The sequence below is a fragment of the Balaenoptera borealis genome (genome assembly GCF_965194805.1).
Source record: "Balaenoptera borealis genome assembly, chromosome: 1".
NCBI classification, from domain to species: Eukaryota; Metazoa; Chordata; class Mammalia; order Artiodactyla; family Balaenopteridae; genus Balaenoptera; species Balaenoptera borealis.
Window position 1 is genome coordinate 87,320,810 of NC_138860.1, and position 17,422 is coordinate 87,338,231.

Sequence of the window (17,422 nt, forward strand, 5' to 3'; positions counted from 1 at the left end):
ATATGCGTAGAGGGGTAACTCAGGGTTAGAGGAAGGAGAGAGGAGGAGGTGGGGGGGGATGGGAGGTGCTGCGTGGGTGGTATGCTCATTCTTACCTGGGCATGCCCCAGTGACCCTCCTCAGGCAGTCAGGAAGAGCAGCTGTTTACACCCGTCTCGCCCCAGGCCTTCCCCATGGCCTGGACTAAAGAGCTGCTGTATGTAGCCCTTCAGCCTCCATGAACTCCCTTCTGCCCTGAATCAGAGACTGTCTGAGGGGCTGGTGCATCTCTGTACACGAGCCCTAGTAAGCAGAGTCCCTGCAGCACCACTTTCAGCAATGAATTTCTTGCATGATTAAAGATGTTCTTTTTTTGCACTATAATTCTCAGGAATTTAAAACGACAGAAGAATTGACCTCCCCCCACCACTCCCATTTTCTTCCTTCACTTTACTCACTGGCTCACTTTTAATCAGTCTCTTAGTTAACAATCTGTGCAGTTTATGAAAGTGGTGGCTGTTATTACTTCAGTATACATTTTACAAAAAGGACTTACAACAGATTTGGATAACACCTTCTTCCCTTTCCTTTTATTTCCAAATGAGTGAGTTTAAAAAAAAAAATCACTTATTTCTTCTAGCATGTTCCTAGTGTTTCTTGCATATCAATTCACTTGATCTATCTTGTGGAGGAGGGGCAGAACTTATTACCCACAATTAACCTAAGGAAAATTGTCATATCGAGCAGGTAAATGACATCTTGGGGTTCCCAGAATCAGAGAGGTGCAGCCCACACTTCTGATTTGAACGTCAGTGTTCTTTGTGGGAAAATCTGATCCCCAGGTTGAACTGATCTTCAGAAGTATTTGTCCAATTCTGTGTTGCATGCTTCCTCTGGGTGCCAAGTAACAAAGTCATGATGAAAAGCAGACAGGCCTTTCTATGATGCCCCAAATATGAGGCCTAGGGATTACACAGCCAAGCTTGAAACTTTCTAACTGAACTTGAGTAACTCTATCCCTCCTGGTCATAGATCTCCCCTGATGGAGGTGTTATAACTGCTATTAGGCAATTAGCCCTTTTATTCTGGAGAGAGCTGCGCTTTTGATGCCATGCTGTCCAGTGCTTTTTTTTATTGGTAGATCCACATACTGTAAAGGTTTAATCTAACAGGGGAAGGACCAGGATTAGGATTTAAAGCTTGGCCTTCATGCAGCCCAGGGGCGATTATCATCTTGAGTCAGTCATAATTATTTGCCTCAGAAGAGATACTGAGGGATCCAGCTGTACAGGGTAAGGTCCTCCACAGACACACCACTGCCTGTGAATGGAACCTGGCAGCAGTTGTGTGGCAGCTTAAGGTGAGGCATGAAGTGACATTTTCCATGGGTAGAAAGTAATTGCCTATCTGTCCCCAGCCATTTTTCAAGGTCAAATAGGTTCCTACCAAACATATGGTGTCAAGATTATGTTTTGAGCCTTCTCTGAGAGAATGGATCTCCTCAGTGTCTATTCCACATTGAAAAACTCTCACCAGATAACTGCAAGGCAGGTTGGGAGAGTCAGATAGAAGCTACCCACCTGCCCTTCTTCCCAGTCTCCCTGCTGCTAGAGGAATCTCTCAGACACCACTCAACAGGCTCTAGACTTGGCAGCTAACTTATTAATCCTTCTGATACCCCTGGAGGTACGTTGGTGGTAAATGCCATCTCTAGTTTGTAGACAGAAAACTGAGGTACAGAGAGGTTAAGAGATGACAATAACACAGCTACCAAATGGCAGAAACAGAAAAAAAAATCCTGGTCCCTTGATGCCTGTGTCTGTTTCTTCCAAAATAAGCTTCCTCGTTTTGGGGAAGACTGAGAGGGAAAATGGCAACTTCCCCGCTGGTGGGGTAGGTACAGACACTGAAGCAGGATGCAGCTTCCTTCAAGGAAATACACTCACACACTTAGGCTCCAGCAAGACAAGGAGACAAGCAGCCCTAACCTACACCTCTACAGTTCCAAAGAGCACCAGAAGTTTTCACTTGGAACAAGATGCAGTTTTTTTCTTTTCTCTTTTGAATTAAGTCCTAGTTGATATAGACACTTTATTCTGGTAATGATCAAGCTATTTTCAGGCTCTGAGTTTACATCTTCTTAAAATGGGTCTTCAGGAGCAAAACTGTAGGAGCAATAGTGCAGCCGTTAGGGAGAGTGCAATGATGTCTGGTTCTCAGGCCTGGGATTTTGTTACTTCTGTCATCATGCTGAAGAAAGTCTGTCTGGAATAGTGTTGATTGCAAAGGGAAGAAAGATTTAAGTAGTAGCCAGAACGTCACCTGTCTACAAGACAAATACACCTCTTCTATTCAACTGTCCATTGCCTGATACATTCCTTCACTGAAAGTTTGTCACTTCGGATTAACCTAGGTAAAATACATTTTAGGCTTTCTCTTTTGAAATGTAAATTTTCCCTGGATTAATTACAAAAAAAAAAATCATACCTTAGAATGAATTTAATTTTTAGACCATTTTGCTTTAGAATGGAGCATCAAGGAATGGGAATACTGTCACAGGGGAGGAATAGTTTTGGAGGAGGCTTTGCTCTAGAAGAGCGTATCTAGAATGAATATCTTAAAAGGAAGGTGGTAAACAGAGGGCAGCACAAGGGATTTGCATTCTTTGGGATGGTGCTGGTTGGGGGGAAGATAGAATGAAGGCAGTTTTTTCTGGGTACCCTGGTGGTCTCCGGTCCATAGCCCAATTGTGGTTTCTCTCCCTCCTATCTTAGCCTTGGCACTGCAGCCCATGAAGCATAGCTTTGTTTTAGATGGACCAGCTTGGATATCAATTTCTCCCTCTGCTCTGGGAACTGATTGGCTCTAGGTAAAATTGCTCCCTGTGTGAAATATGTACTTATACCTGAGGATTTTCCCTGACTGGACTCTATGTTTGAAGAGAGTTGGTTGTGGGGATAAAGGGTAGGAGACCTTCAAGATCCCTGTTGTTCCCTTGTTAAGCCTTTATGTCCCTTCCGGGGATGAAGTCTGGCCTGGGGCTAGACTTTGAGACCCTGGCTGTTTGTGTTCCCAGTTTGGAAGAGGCTCTCTCTAGTGCCACTCTGATGGTCCTTTTTGTACATGTCTTTTGCCTGAGCAAGGCCTGAGGGTTGATCTCTTCAAGACAGGCCAGTAGGCAGGTATTGTCTGGCTCAGAGCTGGGCTTGCTCCCAGCCCCTGATGAAAGGAGGTGTAGATTTCAGGCTGAGCACTGATGTTGGAAGAGGACAGGAAAGAAAAGGACCTCCTTTGCTTCAGGGAAGAAAACTGCGACCAGGGTTCAAAGCCTTTTCAGTTCAGGGAGAGGCTATGGGGTTTGTTTTCCTTTTCTGAGAGTGCCCAGTGCAGAATTCCCACCAATACAAGGGATGTAATTACATCAGAACCCAGGGGCTACAGTGACCCAAAAGAAAGGCCAGTGAGAACTCTGGACATCTCCTAGACTGATGATTTAAACCAAACACTCCAAAATGGTGAAATGAGGTTTGGAAGCCACAGGAACAAGTTGAGACCCTGAATAATATGACCAATTCCATAGGAAAGCTGGGTTCATGAGTATAAGCTGAACTTGCAAATTGGTGCCCCACAGGTTAAATTTGGCTTGCACACATTTTCTTTGGCCCACATGGCATATTTAAAATTTAGCTGGCAACCTTAAAAATGAGGGAAACTTCACTTAAACGTTTGGATTTCTGGCTTCTCTTGAAAAATCAGATGGCCAGGTAACACCGTCTGGTAATCGCTGCCTGGAAATAAGCAGCAGTTGCCCTCTGCTTTCCAAATTTCACAGCCCCAGCTCTCCCATGGCATTAGAACAGGCGCACTTCACCAATTTCAACCACCGGCCTGCATCCTGTAGGCGTTTAAGTTTGGGATCCCTGATATATGTCACATGGTGTCTGCTAGGGAAGTGCTGGGGTGATAAAGTTCAGCGGAGTTTGTGAGCTTGAGACGAGACTGGTGAAAAGCTATGAGACAATCACAGTTCTGACTGGAAGGATTTCTATGGGGACATGGGGATGAAAGCAGAATTCCCTGTGGCGTAGCGGGGCAGGGCAGTCATGAGATTGGGAACTTTGACGGGACAATGGGTTTATCTGGATAGCCTTTATATACGGGAAAGGCAGTTTCCTAGTTGTCTGGCATGCACGGTTCTACCGCAGTGCCTGTCCAACCGGGGTGGGTGTGAGGGGAGGGACAGAAGACTCAAAGCACGTTGGCAGCTTTAGGTTTCATCTTGCCACATGTTAGCTCGGGTGTTTTCTTTTCTTTCTTCCTTTGGCGCCGCTTCATACCGTTAGATCGTCTGACCTGGCGCGGCTGCTGGCTTTGCTCAGCCTGCTCAGGGGTCTGGGGTCATCCCCGGGCAGCTCCGGACACAGTGAAGGCGCCTTCTCAGGCGGCAGCCCCTGCTGTGATACTGTCTCAGGCGTCAGCTCTTCTTTCTCAACCTCCTTCCCCGCTTCGGGGGTCTCCATTTTCTCCCCCTCCAGCACGGCCAGGGTCTCCTGGCCTTCCGTGCTCACTCTCTCTGCCTCCTGACTCTTCTCTCCCGCCTCCGGTTCTGCTCGCACCTCTGGTTCTTCTCCCGCCTCCGCAAGCTGCCCCTCCTCCTCCCCCTCCTGGGCTCCCACCTGAGCGTAGGAAGGCAGTGTCTCTTGGTAGGCCCTGGACAAGTCCCCCAGGGGCCCGGTGCCCATCTTCTCCTCGAACTGAGTGAAAGGCTTGGCAGAAAGTGGGCTGGCCTCCACCATCCCAACCTCAGTAAAAGGGAAATAATGGGACACGATTTTCTCTTCTTCGAGGAGCTGGTAGCCCTTGGCCTTCTGGATGGAGGAGACAGCAATGGAGTGGAGGGACTTCTCAGGAATCTCCCCCAGTGGCTGCTCCACTGGCTTCTTGAAGGTAGATCGGATTTTCTTCAGGGCCAGGTAACTCACCTCCATAATATTGAGGAAGAGGGACACAGAGGCCATGGACAGCATGAACAGGATGAAGATGGTTTTCTCGGTGGGCCGTGACACGAAGCAGTCCACCACGTTGGGGCAGGGCCACCGGCTGCAGCGATAGAGAGGCAGGATCCGGAAACCGTACAGGAAGTAGTGGCCCACGATGAAGCCCACTTCAAAGAGGGTCTTGAAGATGATGTGGCAGACGTAGGTCCTCAGCACGGTCCCCTCCAGCCGGAACTTCTTGGTACCTTTGCTGCTGCCGCTGCCCTTCTTGATGCTGCCCTGGTCCGCTGGGAGGGGCGCCCTCTCGCCGCCGCCGTTGCCAGGCGACTGCTGGCCCAGCTCCTCGGCCGCGCGCTCCTTGTGCTTCTCCTCCATGCGGATGTGGTGCACCGCGTGCCCCACGTACACCAGCGACGGCGTGGAGACGAAGATGATCTGCAGGACCCAGAGGCGGATGTGGGAGATGGGGAAGGCCTCGTCGTAGCAGACATTCTCGCAGCCTGGCTGCTGGGTGTTGCACACGAAGTCGGACTGCTCATCCCCCCACACGAGCTCCGCGGCCGTGCCAAGGATGAGGATCCGGAAGATGAAAAGCACCGTGAGCCACACGCGGCCGATGACCGTGGAGTGCTCATTCACCTCCTCCAGGATATTCCCCAGGAAACTCCAGTCGCCCATGTCTCACCCACCTGGAGGAAGGAGAAGGCAAAGCTGAGCCGCTACAATGCAATCTCGAATCAGCCTCTCTTTGCAAACTCTCAGGGTACCTCTCCTTCTTGAGTGACTGGCACGGTCAACGCGTAAACAGCATGTACTGAGTGCTTCCTCTGTGCAGACTAGTATTAGGGAACGAAAGAAGCATAAAAGAATCTGCTTCCACTGGTTTCCTCATCTGTAAAATGGGTTCACTTCACAAGCTGCCTGAAAGGATAAATGAGGCAGTATCTGCATAAGCCTTGAACTCCACCCCAAAATAAGGATTCATTGTTGATCATAAATAGAAACCCATGGTTACATGGATTTAAATCAGAACCGCAAGCTGAATTGAGGTTCATGAGGCATAATGCTGAAGAAATATTCTAATCCATTTGTGTCTGGGCTCCCAACAAAATTTTGCTATGTATGAAATTGCCCGTCGTCACCTTACTTTTGACTGTGTTAGGGTATGTAATGATTGGATGTTGGAAGTGGAAGGAAACATTTTTTTTGAATATCTGCTTTATGACAGACCTTTGAAGTTACATTTTTTCATTCAGTTTGATCCTGCTAGACCGTAATCTTCATGAGGGTATGGACCACACCTGTTTTATTTACTGCTATATACTCAGTGCCTGTCACAGAGCCCAGAACATAATGAGAGCTTGATAAGTGTTTAACTAATTTGATTCCACCACATGAGAAAACTGAGGCTCAGAGAGGTTAAATAATTTTTCTAAGATCAGACAGCTAAATAGTAGTGGTTCTGTCTGTCTGATCCCAAAGGCTGGGTTCTTTCTGTTGCCCCATTAAGATACATTGCCTGTGATTGTAGCTATACAATTTTGTGACTCCTGTACTCTTTTTTTTTTTTTTTTAAAGGACAACGTATTAGTTTTTTTCTGCTATGGTAAGATTACCATAAACCCAGTGGCTTAAAACAATACAAAATGATTTTCTTACAGTTCTGTGGGTTATGTGAGCAACATGTACCTTACTGAGCTAAAATCAAGGTCTCAACAGGACCGTGTTCCTTGTTGGGGGCTCCAGAGGAGTTTCAGTTTCTTTGTCTTTTTCAGCTTCTCGTGGCTGCCCACGTTCCTTGGCTTGTGGCCCTCTTTCTCCAGTGTCAAAATCAGCAATGTTGCAACTCTCCCACCTTTCTTTCTTTGTGACTCCTGTACTCTTAATTTACGTTTTCTCTTCTCTAGGTTGAAATCTGGAAACCTTTCTTAATAGCTTTACAACTTGAGAGCAGTATATATATATTATTATTATTATTACTCTTTTAAACCCAAAGAATGGGAAGAGTGCTTTGGGAAGAAATCATGTTACAGGGTGAGGAAAGTCCACTAAGACAGTTTTAGTGTCCCACAGAATGAAAAGGGTTTAGGGTCTTTAACTGTGGCTATTTTAATAGAGCTAAAATTTGGTCTGTAGGAAAAAAAAATACCATTAAACATGCTAGTATATAATGCCCCTAGCAACAGCAATGACTAATGAACATGGGATTGAACTGACAGGGGTGATGTGTGCAAACTGGGTCATTTGTCCAGTGCAAACCTGTGGGGCAAGCTGGTAATCTCCGAAAGACTCTGATCAACACCTCCACCTCAGCTGATGTTCCCCATGTTGAACTTCTCTAGCACTGTGACGTTTACTCATCACTGCCCTCAGACCAGGGCATGAGCCCAGCTAGAGATGCTGGTCCAGGCTTCTCCAGCTGTGCCCCACCTTAAAGGATCAGAAGTCCATGGGGCCAGAGGAATACACCCACCACATTTAATGACAGGGATATTTGCTAAACACTGGAATGAGTGATGAAAAGTGGTAACTTAAATTAGGTGGGATTTTCATCTTTAGGAGAGGATAAGCTTCCTTCCAACCTGTGCTTTGGAGCCCGGCCAGACAGAACTTGGTGGCAGATACTGATTGCAGGTGTGAACAATGCCCAAGCTATGCTCTCAGCTGTTTCTTGGTGAAGAGCAGAGAGTGTTGATCCTCTTGGACCAGAAACTTCTAGTTAGGCAAGGCATCCTCCAGCAGCTTCTCTCCTCCTGGGAAGGTGAGAGCAGCTGTGGCATCCCCAGTCATGACTCTGACATTGGGGAGAGTTCCATTTAGGAATGGGGAATTGAGAGTGGGAGAGGGTCCTCTACTCAAAACCAGACATTCAGAGTCCCAGTCATATGTATGTAGTTTTACTTCTACCTTTAACACTCCTCAAACTGCCTCTGGATCTAGTATTTGTCCTATTAAAGAGTGGCAGCCATTCCCATTGCCTTCTGGAAAAAGGTGGAAATCACCACAATCAGGTAAAGAGCCCAAGCATAAATCCTATTGGTGGAAGAACCAGGAAAATCCAAGGTTTTTTTAACCAAAAAGTTCAATCTAAAATTCATGTCAAAACAATAATTTGTGTAATTTACTCCTATGAGACCAAGTCTGGCTTTAACGAACTCTAAATCTAGCGGTGTTGATGCCTTATCCACATTGATATATCAACTCAGTTTACAATCTTACTTGTACCATATTAGTCCCTTTGGGATTTTGCGTGTATTTCACTCATGTACCCACATGAATGTGTGTGGTGAGTACAAGCTCTCAGGACTGTATGTCTACCAGTCTTGTTTCCCCTTTTTAGGATCAAAAGCTTTTGGAGGACAGGGACCATTTTGTCTTTATCCTCCGTGAACCATCATGACACAGAACAAAGACCTTACAGACTGGGAGCTCCATAGATACCAGTGGATAGGACTAATGGTAATCATTTGAAACCTGAAATTCTCAATCCCTGAGTGCATGTAATACCAGTATTACGTACAGCCTAGGGAACTCCAGTCCTCTTCGCTGCGGCTAGCAGTGGGAGACTGACAACTTGCAAAGAAATGGTAAATTCCAAAAAAGAATAGTAAATTGATCCAAAACTAGCTATTTTGAGGTATTGTTTTGTATAAAATTAAAGCTATAAACTGGAAGGCCAATAATTCTTGACACATGAGTGTCATGACACATGTTCATGACACATGAAGACCCTCCTGACCAACCCATTCATAATTTCCAAACTAAAGTCAGACAGAGCTGTGTCCTTCCATACCCACCCTGCAATGCTAGGATTGTTTGAGTGGTTTTCTTTCTTACTTTTTTTTTTTTTAATGTCTAGTTACAAAATTTCTTATAATATAATGGAAGAAGAGAAACTATAACTTAGGACAAAATCTTTCCAATTTCATGCTATTGAAACAGGCCAACTATGGTGTTAAGGAGAAAAGCTTTAGAGGTGCTAAGGAAAAGTGTCTTGGGTTCTCCACTTCTAAAAATGAAAATTATAATTAAAGGAAGTCAGATCAGAGTAAATCTGGGCAAACTGTTCCACTAGAGCAGGGCAAAATCTAAACCAAAGGATTTCTCTTCATCAAAGAGGCAATTCTCTGTTTTATTTTGCTTGTGAAAATCTATTACAGGTGGAAAATAAGCTGCCAGAGTTCAAGCCTCCACCCCCAGGGTATCCACCAGAACACCCTACTAGAGGATTATGGTTTTAAATAATGATTGAAATAACACCTTATGTTTGGGTAGCCCTTATCTATTTATAAATGATACATTTTAGCAAATCTTGTTTCAGTCCTCATAACAACCTGTGAACTATGCCAGTGGCCCTCAGACTTGGATTTCAGAGACTAGTACAATAACAACAACAAAATAGGGTAACCAACATAGGGCTACTGACTCCTTATTTTGCCAAACAAGGACCTAAAACTTATTTAATTGCTAACTATGACTGCAGTCTATTTTCACAATCATTTAATAAAAGGGGAATTTTAATACCATAAACCTAGGCAGGACATAATTTCAGAATAAAAGACAGGCCTTTAAATCAAACACATTTAACTTGGTGAAAAATTTACTACATTGTTTACTACGTTATTGTCACATTTTTGTCACAGGCTGCTGAAAAATTCATCTCGGACCAGAACTGACAGGTCTACAGATGGATGTTTGAGAACCAGGGAACTAGGCGTTATCAGCCCCCGTTACCAGAATGGGAGACGGAGTGAGAGGTTAAGTAAGTCTCCCAAGAGGGGAGGTCAGCCAGTCAGGGCAGAGCCGGGATGTGAGCCCTGGTCTTCAGATTCAAGCCCAGGGTGATTTCCAGGATAGCATTGCCTTCTCCTGCCTTTTAAGAGGCGGAACAACACATACACACTCGTGTTAACAAGTTCCACAAAAAGGATTAGAGGCCGCTTACCACCCTGGTGGGTAAGGGAGTGTGAATATGCCTCCGTGTTTCTAGAGCAGCCCCTTTAACCTCCAGCTCTTGTAGGGACCACGGAACCTGCTCCCAGGAAGAGTTTAATGGTCCTTAGCAAACCCATCCCTGTGTTCTAGTAAATTCTCCAACATCAAGAATGCTGAGCATGAAGCCTGTCCTACACCCACAGCACTCAACAATGATTACTATCACTCCTATTGCAGAGTTTAGGTGAAAAATTACAGAAATCTTTCATAAACCTCGAATACTTGGTTGAGGTCCCTCAGGATAACTGGGGGCATGTTAATTCATTCTGAAAAATGAAAGGCCTTAAAAAGTCAAATTGTAGTTAGAATTTGGACATCTCTGCCACCACCCCACCCTTGTGCCCCCAAGTCCTACATTTCTTTCCCTTCCAAACCTCTGCCAACTCTTAGGGCAATTCCAAGAAGGTTTTTGGAATTGGACTCTAAGTCCAGACATCCCAGTCCAAGACCAAACTTTAGTGGCAACCTTTTTCCTTGTGGAGAATTCCAGATATAGCCCTTAGATTAGGCTGGGAAAGGAGGGGGGCGTGGGGAGCCTGCAAACTAATATCACCCATGGAAAACTTGCCAATAGGAGTAGGGTCCCCCGGAGAAATATGTACTCTCTTCTTCTCTTGGCGCTCAGCAGTAAAATGGCGAGCTTGGCCTCGAAATTTCCTTTGGTGCCTAAAAGCCCACCTCCCACTTCTCTACCCCGCCCCTACTGTGCTGCACGACTGAGCAGATATGACTGGATTGGCCCTGATGGGTAGGTTTTACTGTCCAGCAATATTTTAAGCTCCCAGCCAGACAGCTTTTATGAAGGGAGGGATGTTGGAAAACAATAGGAGAGAGAGAATGGGAGAGCTGTGTTGGGCACTGATGGGAGGAGGGGTGGGGAAAAGCTGATGTGGGAAAGCTTAGCTGGGGCTTCTGCAGTCTCCAAAAGTTTCTTTTAGCAGCAGACTGGCCTTCTACAACAGGAAATCTTTGGCTTCTCTCCAGAGGGCATGAGCCCTGGGGATGGTTTCCTAGTGCCTTTTTATCAGCTTAGAGAATCTTAGGGATGTAGGGACAGTCAGAGGTCACCGAGTCAGACTGGGCCAAAGTCACCCCAGCAAGAGGTCAGCTGGTCCCTTTAAAGGATGATATTTCATCTTCCATTGGTGGTTTGTTCTTGAGTCTCATAACTTTCAGCAGGGCAGTCTCCCTCTTTTAAAAGGAGTCTTAATACTCCAAAGAATTCTGGCACCATTTGTCAAGGCAATGACATTTCCCACTTTGTTTCACCCATAATTACAAATACTTTTGAGAAGCTGAAGAATCAAGGGGATTATGCAACATCAGTGACAGTTTTAGACTTTAGTGCCTCCATCTGTGGAATGGGGGTATGATGATTTTGCTTACCAAGAGGCTCTTGGATGAAACACCAATGAGGAATGATGCTTGGGAAGCTAGTGTGGAGGGCATGAATGCATGTTCTCTGCCTCTCTGAGCCTGCTCCCTTTCCACTGTCTGGGACTGTCTATTGCACTGGTATAGAAAATGGTTGTTTTGACCACATTTTCCAAAACAAAAATTGGGGCATTTTATTCTACAAGCTTACTTGTGGAAACAATGGAGCAAAAATGGTTGACACTGGGATTGTTTTAGGAAATCTGCAACGTATGATACTAAATCGAAGGCAACTTTGAGAATAAGCCAGGGGAAAAGGGTGCTTGCTTTAGCCACACCTCTTATTACCTGTCCTTTCTGGTGTCGTGGGCATATTGCATTTTGATGGGGGCAGTTTGAAGGAGGATGGTACCAATGTTGTGTGTCTTAACTTCCATTTTTATTAAAACATTCATTAGCCCACAGCCTTATTTACTTTAGAATTCTGATTTCTTTCCAACTTCTAGGTTTGAGGGCCTGCACTGATTGAGACAATGCCTTCTAGGGAATCCCTCAGTTAAAAACAGACGGTCGGGCTTCCCTGGTGGCGCAGTGGTTGAGAATCTGCCTGCCAATGCAGGGGACACGGGTTCGAGCCCTGGTCTGGGAAGATCCCACATGCCGCGGAGCGACTAGGCCCGTGAGCCACAATTACTGAGCCTGCGCATCAGGAGCCTGTGCTCCGCAACAAGAGAGGCCGTGATAATGAGAGGCCCGCGCACCGAGATGAAGAGTGGCCCCCACTCGCCACAACTAGAGAAAGCCTTCGCACAGAAACGAAGACCCAACACTGCCATAAATAAATAAATAAATAAATAATTAAAAAAAAAAACCAACAAAAAACAGACGGTCAAGATTGTTCCCAATATCAATAAGGCCAGAAGTCAGAGATGAGAGGAAACCCAATCATTCTTTCTTTTGAGAACATTCAGTAAATATTGATTCCTGAAGCTTGTGCTTTCCCTGAGACATTCCACAACCTTCCAAATGAACTTTACTCATCTGGGGCATCCCAGACCAATTTGGCTGCTGTGGTGGGGTGGCCCCATCTCCTGACATCTTTGTGTGAGAGATGATAGTAGAGCACGTACTTGCATCTGGAAAAACAGGGAACGTCCTCATGGCTCTGAACCAATTAGTTTCTCAGGTTTGGATGAATCCAGCTTTCTAATTGAGCACTTCCTTTGCTTTTTTATTCTGTTGACACTGAAGACATTCTACTAATAGTGCCCAATTGATTGAATTATTTTTGTTGTCAGCTGCAAAGTTGTTGGAAATGTAAACACTTAATTCCACACCTCTTGAGGAATGTTTTGAAAGAGATGGGGAGAGAGACTCATCTTAGCTGTTGCTGAGAGATGGGTTGTCTATTCCTACCAGGAATCAGAGTCAGCTTCTCAGGTCTTTCAGTGGGATGTCTTCTCTTGACGGCCCTATTATTTTATTGGATGTAAATAAATCGTTAAAACATGAGACATAACCACATTCAAATGCAAATTCTAATTTTATATTCGGTAATTACTTAGAATAGATTATTAACATTTTGGATAATTTAATGGTGACATTCTTTTACCAGGGTGCATTTTGGAAATAGCGAAGCAGTTACGTGTTTGCAAAGATTATGGGATTTGTAGTCACGAGACCCGACTCTGGGTGTGGCTCTTTTGCTTCCTATTTGTGGGCAATTTGCTCAGCTTCTCTGAGTCTCGGTTTTCTCATCTGTGCAATAGAGATGCGAATAACTGCCTTTCTGTTTTGTAAAAAGGACTTTTTATGATGATGGTGGCTACTGACATAACCCACGCAATGCTGTGAATTCTTGTTCACTTGTTGGTTATGTTTGCTGTGATCTTGTCTTGCTCTGAGTATGGCTGTGTCCTGCACCCCAGGGTCATGGGTTGGTCTGTTTCTAAGTGAACCCTGACCACAGGGAGTGTCAGAACTGGGAAAGACCGGAAGAGATCACTGGCTCCAACCCCTTCATTTTACAGATGAGGAAAACCAGGCTCAGGGTGGAAATGACGCTCTGATGTTGTGGTATGTCTCCGAGGCCCCAGGCACTTTCTGGTGCCTCCATGTCGGGGGCGTAGACTTATATAAGCAGCAGGGTTCTTTAGGGAGAACCAGGTGAGCCCTGGCACGAGTAGAAGGGCAGGCAGATACATGGGGCCTGAGGTGACTGTCCTCAGTCAATCCCAGTGGCTGGAATTAGGGGACTCAGAATCTCTCTCTTCTAGCTGCTGAGGTGTGGAAGGGGAATGGGGTTCTGAAAAACCCAGGACCAGGGGTTGTGGGTGAATCGGGTCCTTTCCCTGAGTGTCTCAGTCCTGGCTCTGACTTAGTGGGCAATGTTTGGAGATTCACTCAACAAGTATTTGTTAAGCTCCCACCTTTCGAGGTGTTTGGGACACATCGGTGAATAAAACAAAGATCGCTGCCACAGCAGATCTTATATTTTGTGGGGCAGGCAGATAATATTCATTAAAGACAATAACCCAGTGAATCATGTAGTAGGTGAGAAGGTGATAAGTGCTACCAAATATGAAAAAATATGACAGGACGTGTGGGGGGATTGGGAGAGCCAGTGGAGGGGAGGTGGTGCTGACACAGACCTCGCTGAGAAGGTAAGGTTTGAGCAGACGTTGAAGAAGGTGAGGGATGGAGGCATGAGGGTGTTTGGGGAAGGCTCTCAGCGGCAGCAATAGGCCCGAGGGGCTGAAACAGAGTGGGCGAGGACAGAAATGCTTGGGAAATGTAATTTTTGTCTCTTGTCTGTCCATGTATGGTTTGTTCACCCACATGTCTTTAAGACTCCAGCACCACCGAGAAACGAGATGCCACCCAGCGTCCAACGTGCAACTTTGCCCTTCCTTTCCACTACATACTTTAAAAACATTTTTTTTAATTTCAATTTTTTTTAAATTGACGTATAGCTGGTTTACAATGTTGTGTTAGTTTCAGGTGTACAGCAAAGTGATTCAGTTATACATACATATATATATCTATTTTTTTCAGATTCTTTTCCCTTATAGGTTTTTTTTTCTCTTTTTAAAAAAATTTTATTTTATATTGGAGTATAGTTGATTTACGATGTTGTGTTAGTTTCAGGTGTACAGCAAAGTGATTCAGTTATACATATACATATAACCACTACACCCTTTTTGCTCAGCTGTCACGGTACCTGGCACTGTGCTGGGAACACAAAGGTGGATAAGGCACGGGCCCTGACAGGATGCTTACCACACATATGTCTGCTCAAGGAGAGGGGGACCGTGGGGATCTGGTCTCCCAGCCGCCAAACCCCAGACCTGGCCTTAGGGTGAGGCCTCCCTCTTGTAGGAAACTGAACAGCGATGCTGTGATGCCAGGCTTTGGAATGAGACCGTGTCAGCGTCGCCACTAGCCCACTGCCTGATCTTGCATCAGTGACTTTCCATGTCTCCGCCTCAGCTTTTTCTTGTGAAAAATGGGAACCAGTGTCCACCGCAAAGAGTTGTAGTGATTAAATAAAGCAACGCGTGTAAAACTGAGTTCAGTATTTGGCATTTGGGAAGCACTTGATAAATAATAACTGCCATTCCCACTATTAGGAAGAAGGTTCGGATCAAGGGTTCCTTGCTTCACCAGCACAGGGCTCGATACTTTCTTTTTCTTGTTTGCGCCACCTGGGAAGGTGAGCCATGGCCCTCTCTGTGCATCCTCCCTGGCCAGCTTGGTTGCGAGACAGATTCTTCTTCATCACAGCCATTTGGCCGAGGTTCAAGGGCTCCCGTGCCCTGAGGGGCAAGGGGTGGGGTGGAGGGCGGATCGTGGGGCACTTTCACTGGGGAGAGGATTTCCCGCACAGACGAGTTGTCAGGACAAGGCCGGGCTCTCTATTGAATGGAGCAGCTCATGCATGAGAGCAGATTGTGCCAGTTCTATAGAGCACGACCCCTCGGCCCGGGCTTCTCCTGCTAACAAAGTTATCTTTCTCAATCTGCTTAGGCAGAAGGGGGACACACTTCCCGTCCTTGTGCTGAGCACACGGAACAGGCAGGACCCAGGCCAGGGCTGGGACTGGCTCTGGCTCTCAGCATGCCCCCTCGACTCCTCCCCTCTCCCTGCTCAGAGTCTTGGGTTCTCCTCAGCTGCCCCATCACCTTGGCGAGAGGACCACAGGCCGCAGAAGGTGGCCATCGGCTGGCTAGGGGCAAGACAAGGGAGTATCCTAGTATTCTAGGTGCCTGTGGAAGGGTGCAGAGACAGCATCCAAGAAGAGGGGTAGGGGAAGAGGTTGCTGCAGCCTAAAATTCACTGGGGCGGGAGCAGTTACTGATGCTCCAGGTCGGTGGGTTCTCCAAACCAGCAGCATTAGTATCGTCTGGGAACTAGTTAGGAAAGCAAACTCTCAAGCCCTACCCTGGACCTACTGAATCAGAAACTCTGGGGTTGGAGACCAACAGTTTTAACAAGTCCCGCAGGTGATTCCGATACTGCTCGAGGTAGCCCCAGCTACTAGAATCGATCATCCTGGCCCTGGTGCCCAGAACTTTTGTATGAAAAAACCCTCTCCCACACCCACCGCAGCTCCTGACATGCTGCTGCCAAGACAAGGTCCTAGAAATATTTCTTTGGGTCTATCCAGAAAGCAAACAACTCTTGTTGAGTTCCCTGCTGTCTCTCAGCTGCCCTGTTAGCCCATCCGACATCTGTAATATCATAAATCAGAAGGGGAGAAAAAAAAGGTTGTACTTTTATCTCCATTTTATCAAGCTCCAGTGAGGCTAAGTAATTTGCTCACGGTCACAGAAAGAAAGGGGCAGGGTCGGGACTGGAACCAGATCTGCTTGGCTCCAAAGCCTGTGTTTGCTCTGGTTGCTCATCTTGTCTCCTTTAATTAGGAGATTCAATTCTACAGCGCTGACCCTTCAGAGCCTTTGGGATCTCCGGTCTTTGTGCTAACCAGTTAACATCCGGGTATTTAAAAATGTCTTTTTGTTTGTTTGTTCTGAGAAACCAGCATAATTGCAAATATTTTCTAAATAGATGAATTCACTAGGCACATATCCATATTTAAAAAAATTGCAAATGTTTGGCATGTGTACTTGCACATCCGAAAAAAAAAATCGAACAATATAGGAGCCTATAGGATAAAAAGTAAAGATCTCTTTTTACCCCCTTCTTCCTATCCCAAGATCGCTGTAACCATGCTTAACAGTTTGGTGTGTGTTCTTCCAGACCCTTTTTGCTTTTTTCACTTGATATATCTTGATATCTTTGAAGTACACATAGAGATCAAAGGCATCCTTTTAATGTCTGCAAGAGTATTCCATAATAAGGACATCCTATAAATTTGTTCAGTCTGTTCTCTATTGAAGGACATTTAGGTTGCTTCTTTTTTTTTTTGGTTATTACAAATTTTAAAAATAAACATCCATATGTACATATTTTTGAGCACGTGTAGGAATATTTTTGAAGGATGTCTTCCTAGAGGTAGCATTGATTGTTCAAAAGATAGGTAAAATTGAAAAGTTGGTGGGTACTCCCAATTACTCTCAAAACAGACTGCACCAGACTATGCTCTCAGTATAGATTGTGATAGGGCACTTCATGATGTATTCTTAACATCACTCGCTATTGTCTATCTTTACATTTATTTGGCAATCGGTTGGGCAGAAAATATTTTTTATTTTAATTTGCATTTTTCTGATTACTGGACAGATGGAGTGACTCATTACATGTTTACTAGCCATTTGCATTTCTTTTCCTCTGAATTGCCTACTCATATCCTTTGTCCGTTTTTTTTTTTTTTAATTAATTAATTATTTATTTATTTATTCTTGGCTGTGTTGGGTCTTCGTTTCTGTGCGAGGGCTTTCTCTAGTTGCAGCAAGCGGGGGCCACTCTTCATCGCGGTGCGTGGGCCTCTCACTATCGCGGCCTCTCTTGTTGCGGAGCACAGGCTCCAGACGCGCAGGCTCAGTAATTGTGTCTCACGGGCCCAGCTGCTCCGAGGCATGTGGGATCTTCCCAGACCAGGGATCGAACCCGTGTCC

General features: G+C 45.6%; 1 protein-coding gene across 1 annotated transcript; it reads right to left on the reverse strand.

Moving 5' to 3' along the window:
• Nucleotides 1-632: 632 nt before the first annotated feature.
• Nucleotides 633-16,797, reverse strand: GJA8 (gap junction protein alpha 8). Its single transcript, XM_082367795.1, has one exon. It carries the CDS (start codon nucleotides 5,652-5,654, stop codon nucleotides 4,311-4,313), a length of 1,344 nt encoding a protein of 447 aa, XP_082223921.1. The 5' UTR covers nucleotides 5,655-16,797; the 3' UTR covers nucleotides 633-4,310.
• Nucleotides 16,798-17,422: the final 625 nt, after the last annotated feature.

Bases quoted from the DNA above. Each gene is read 5' to 3' on its own strand.
- GJA8 (XM_082367795.1), bottom strand. From the start codon at position 5,654: ATGGGCGACTGGAGTTTCCTGGGGAATATCCTGGAGGAGGTGAATGAG.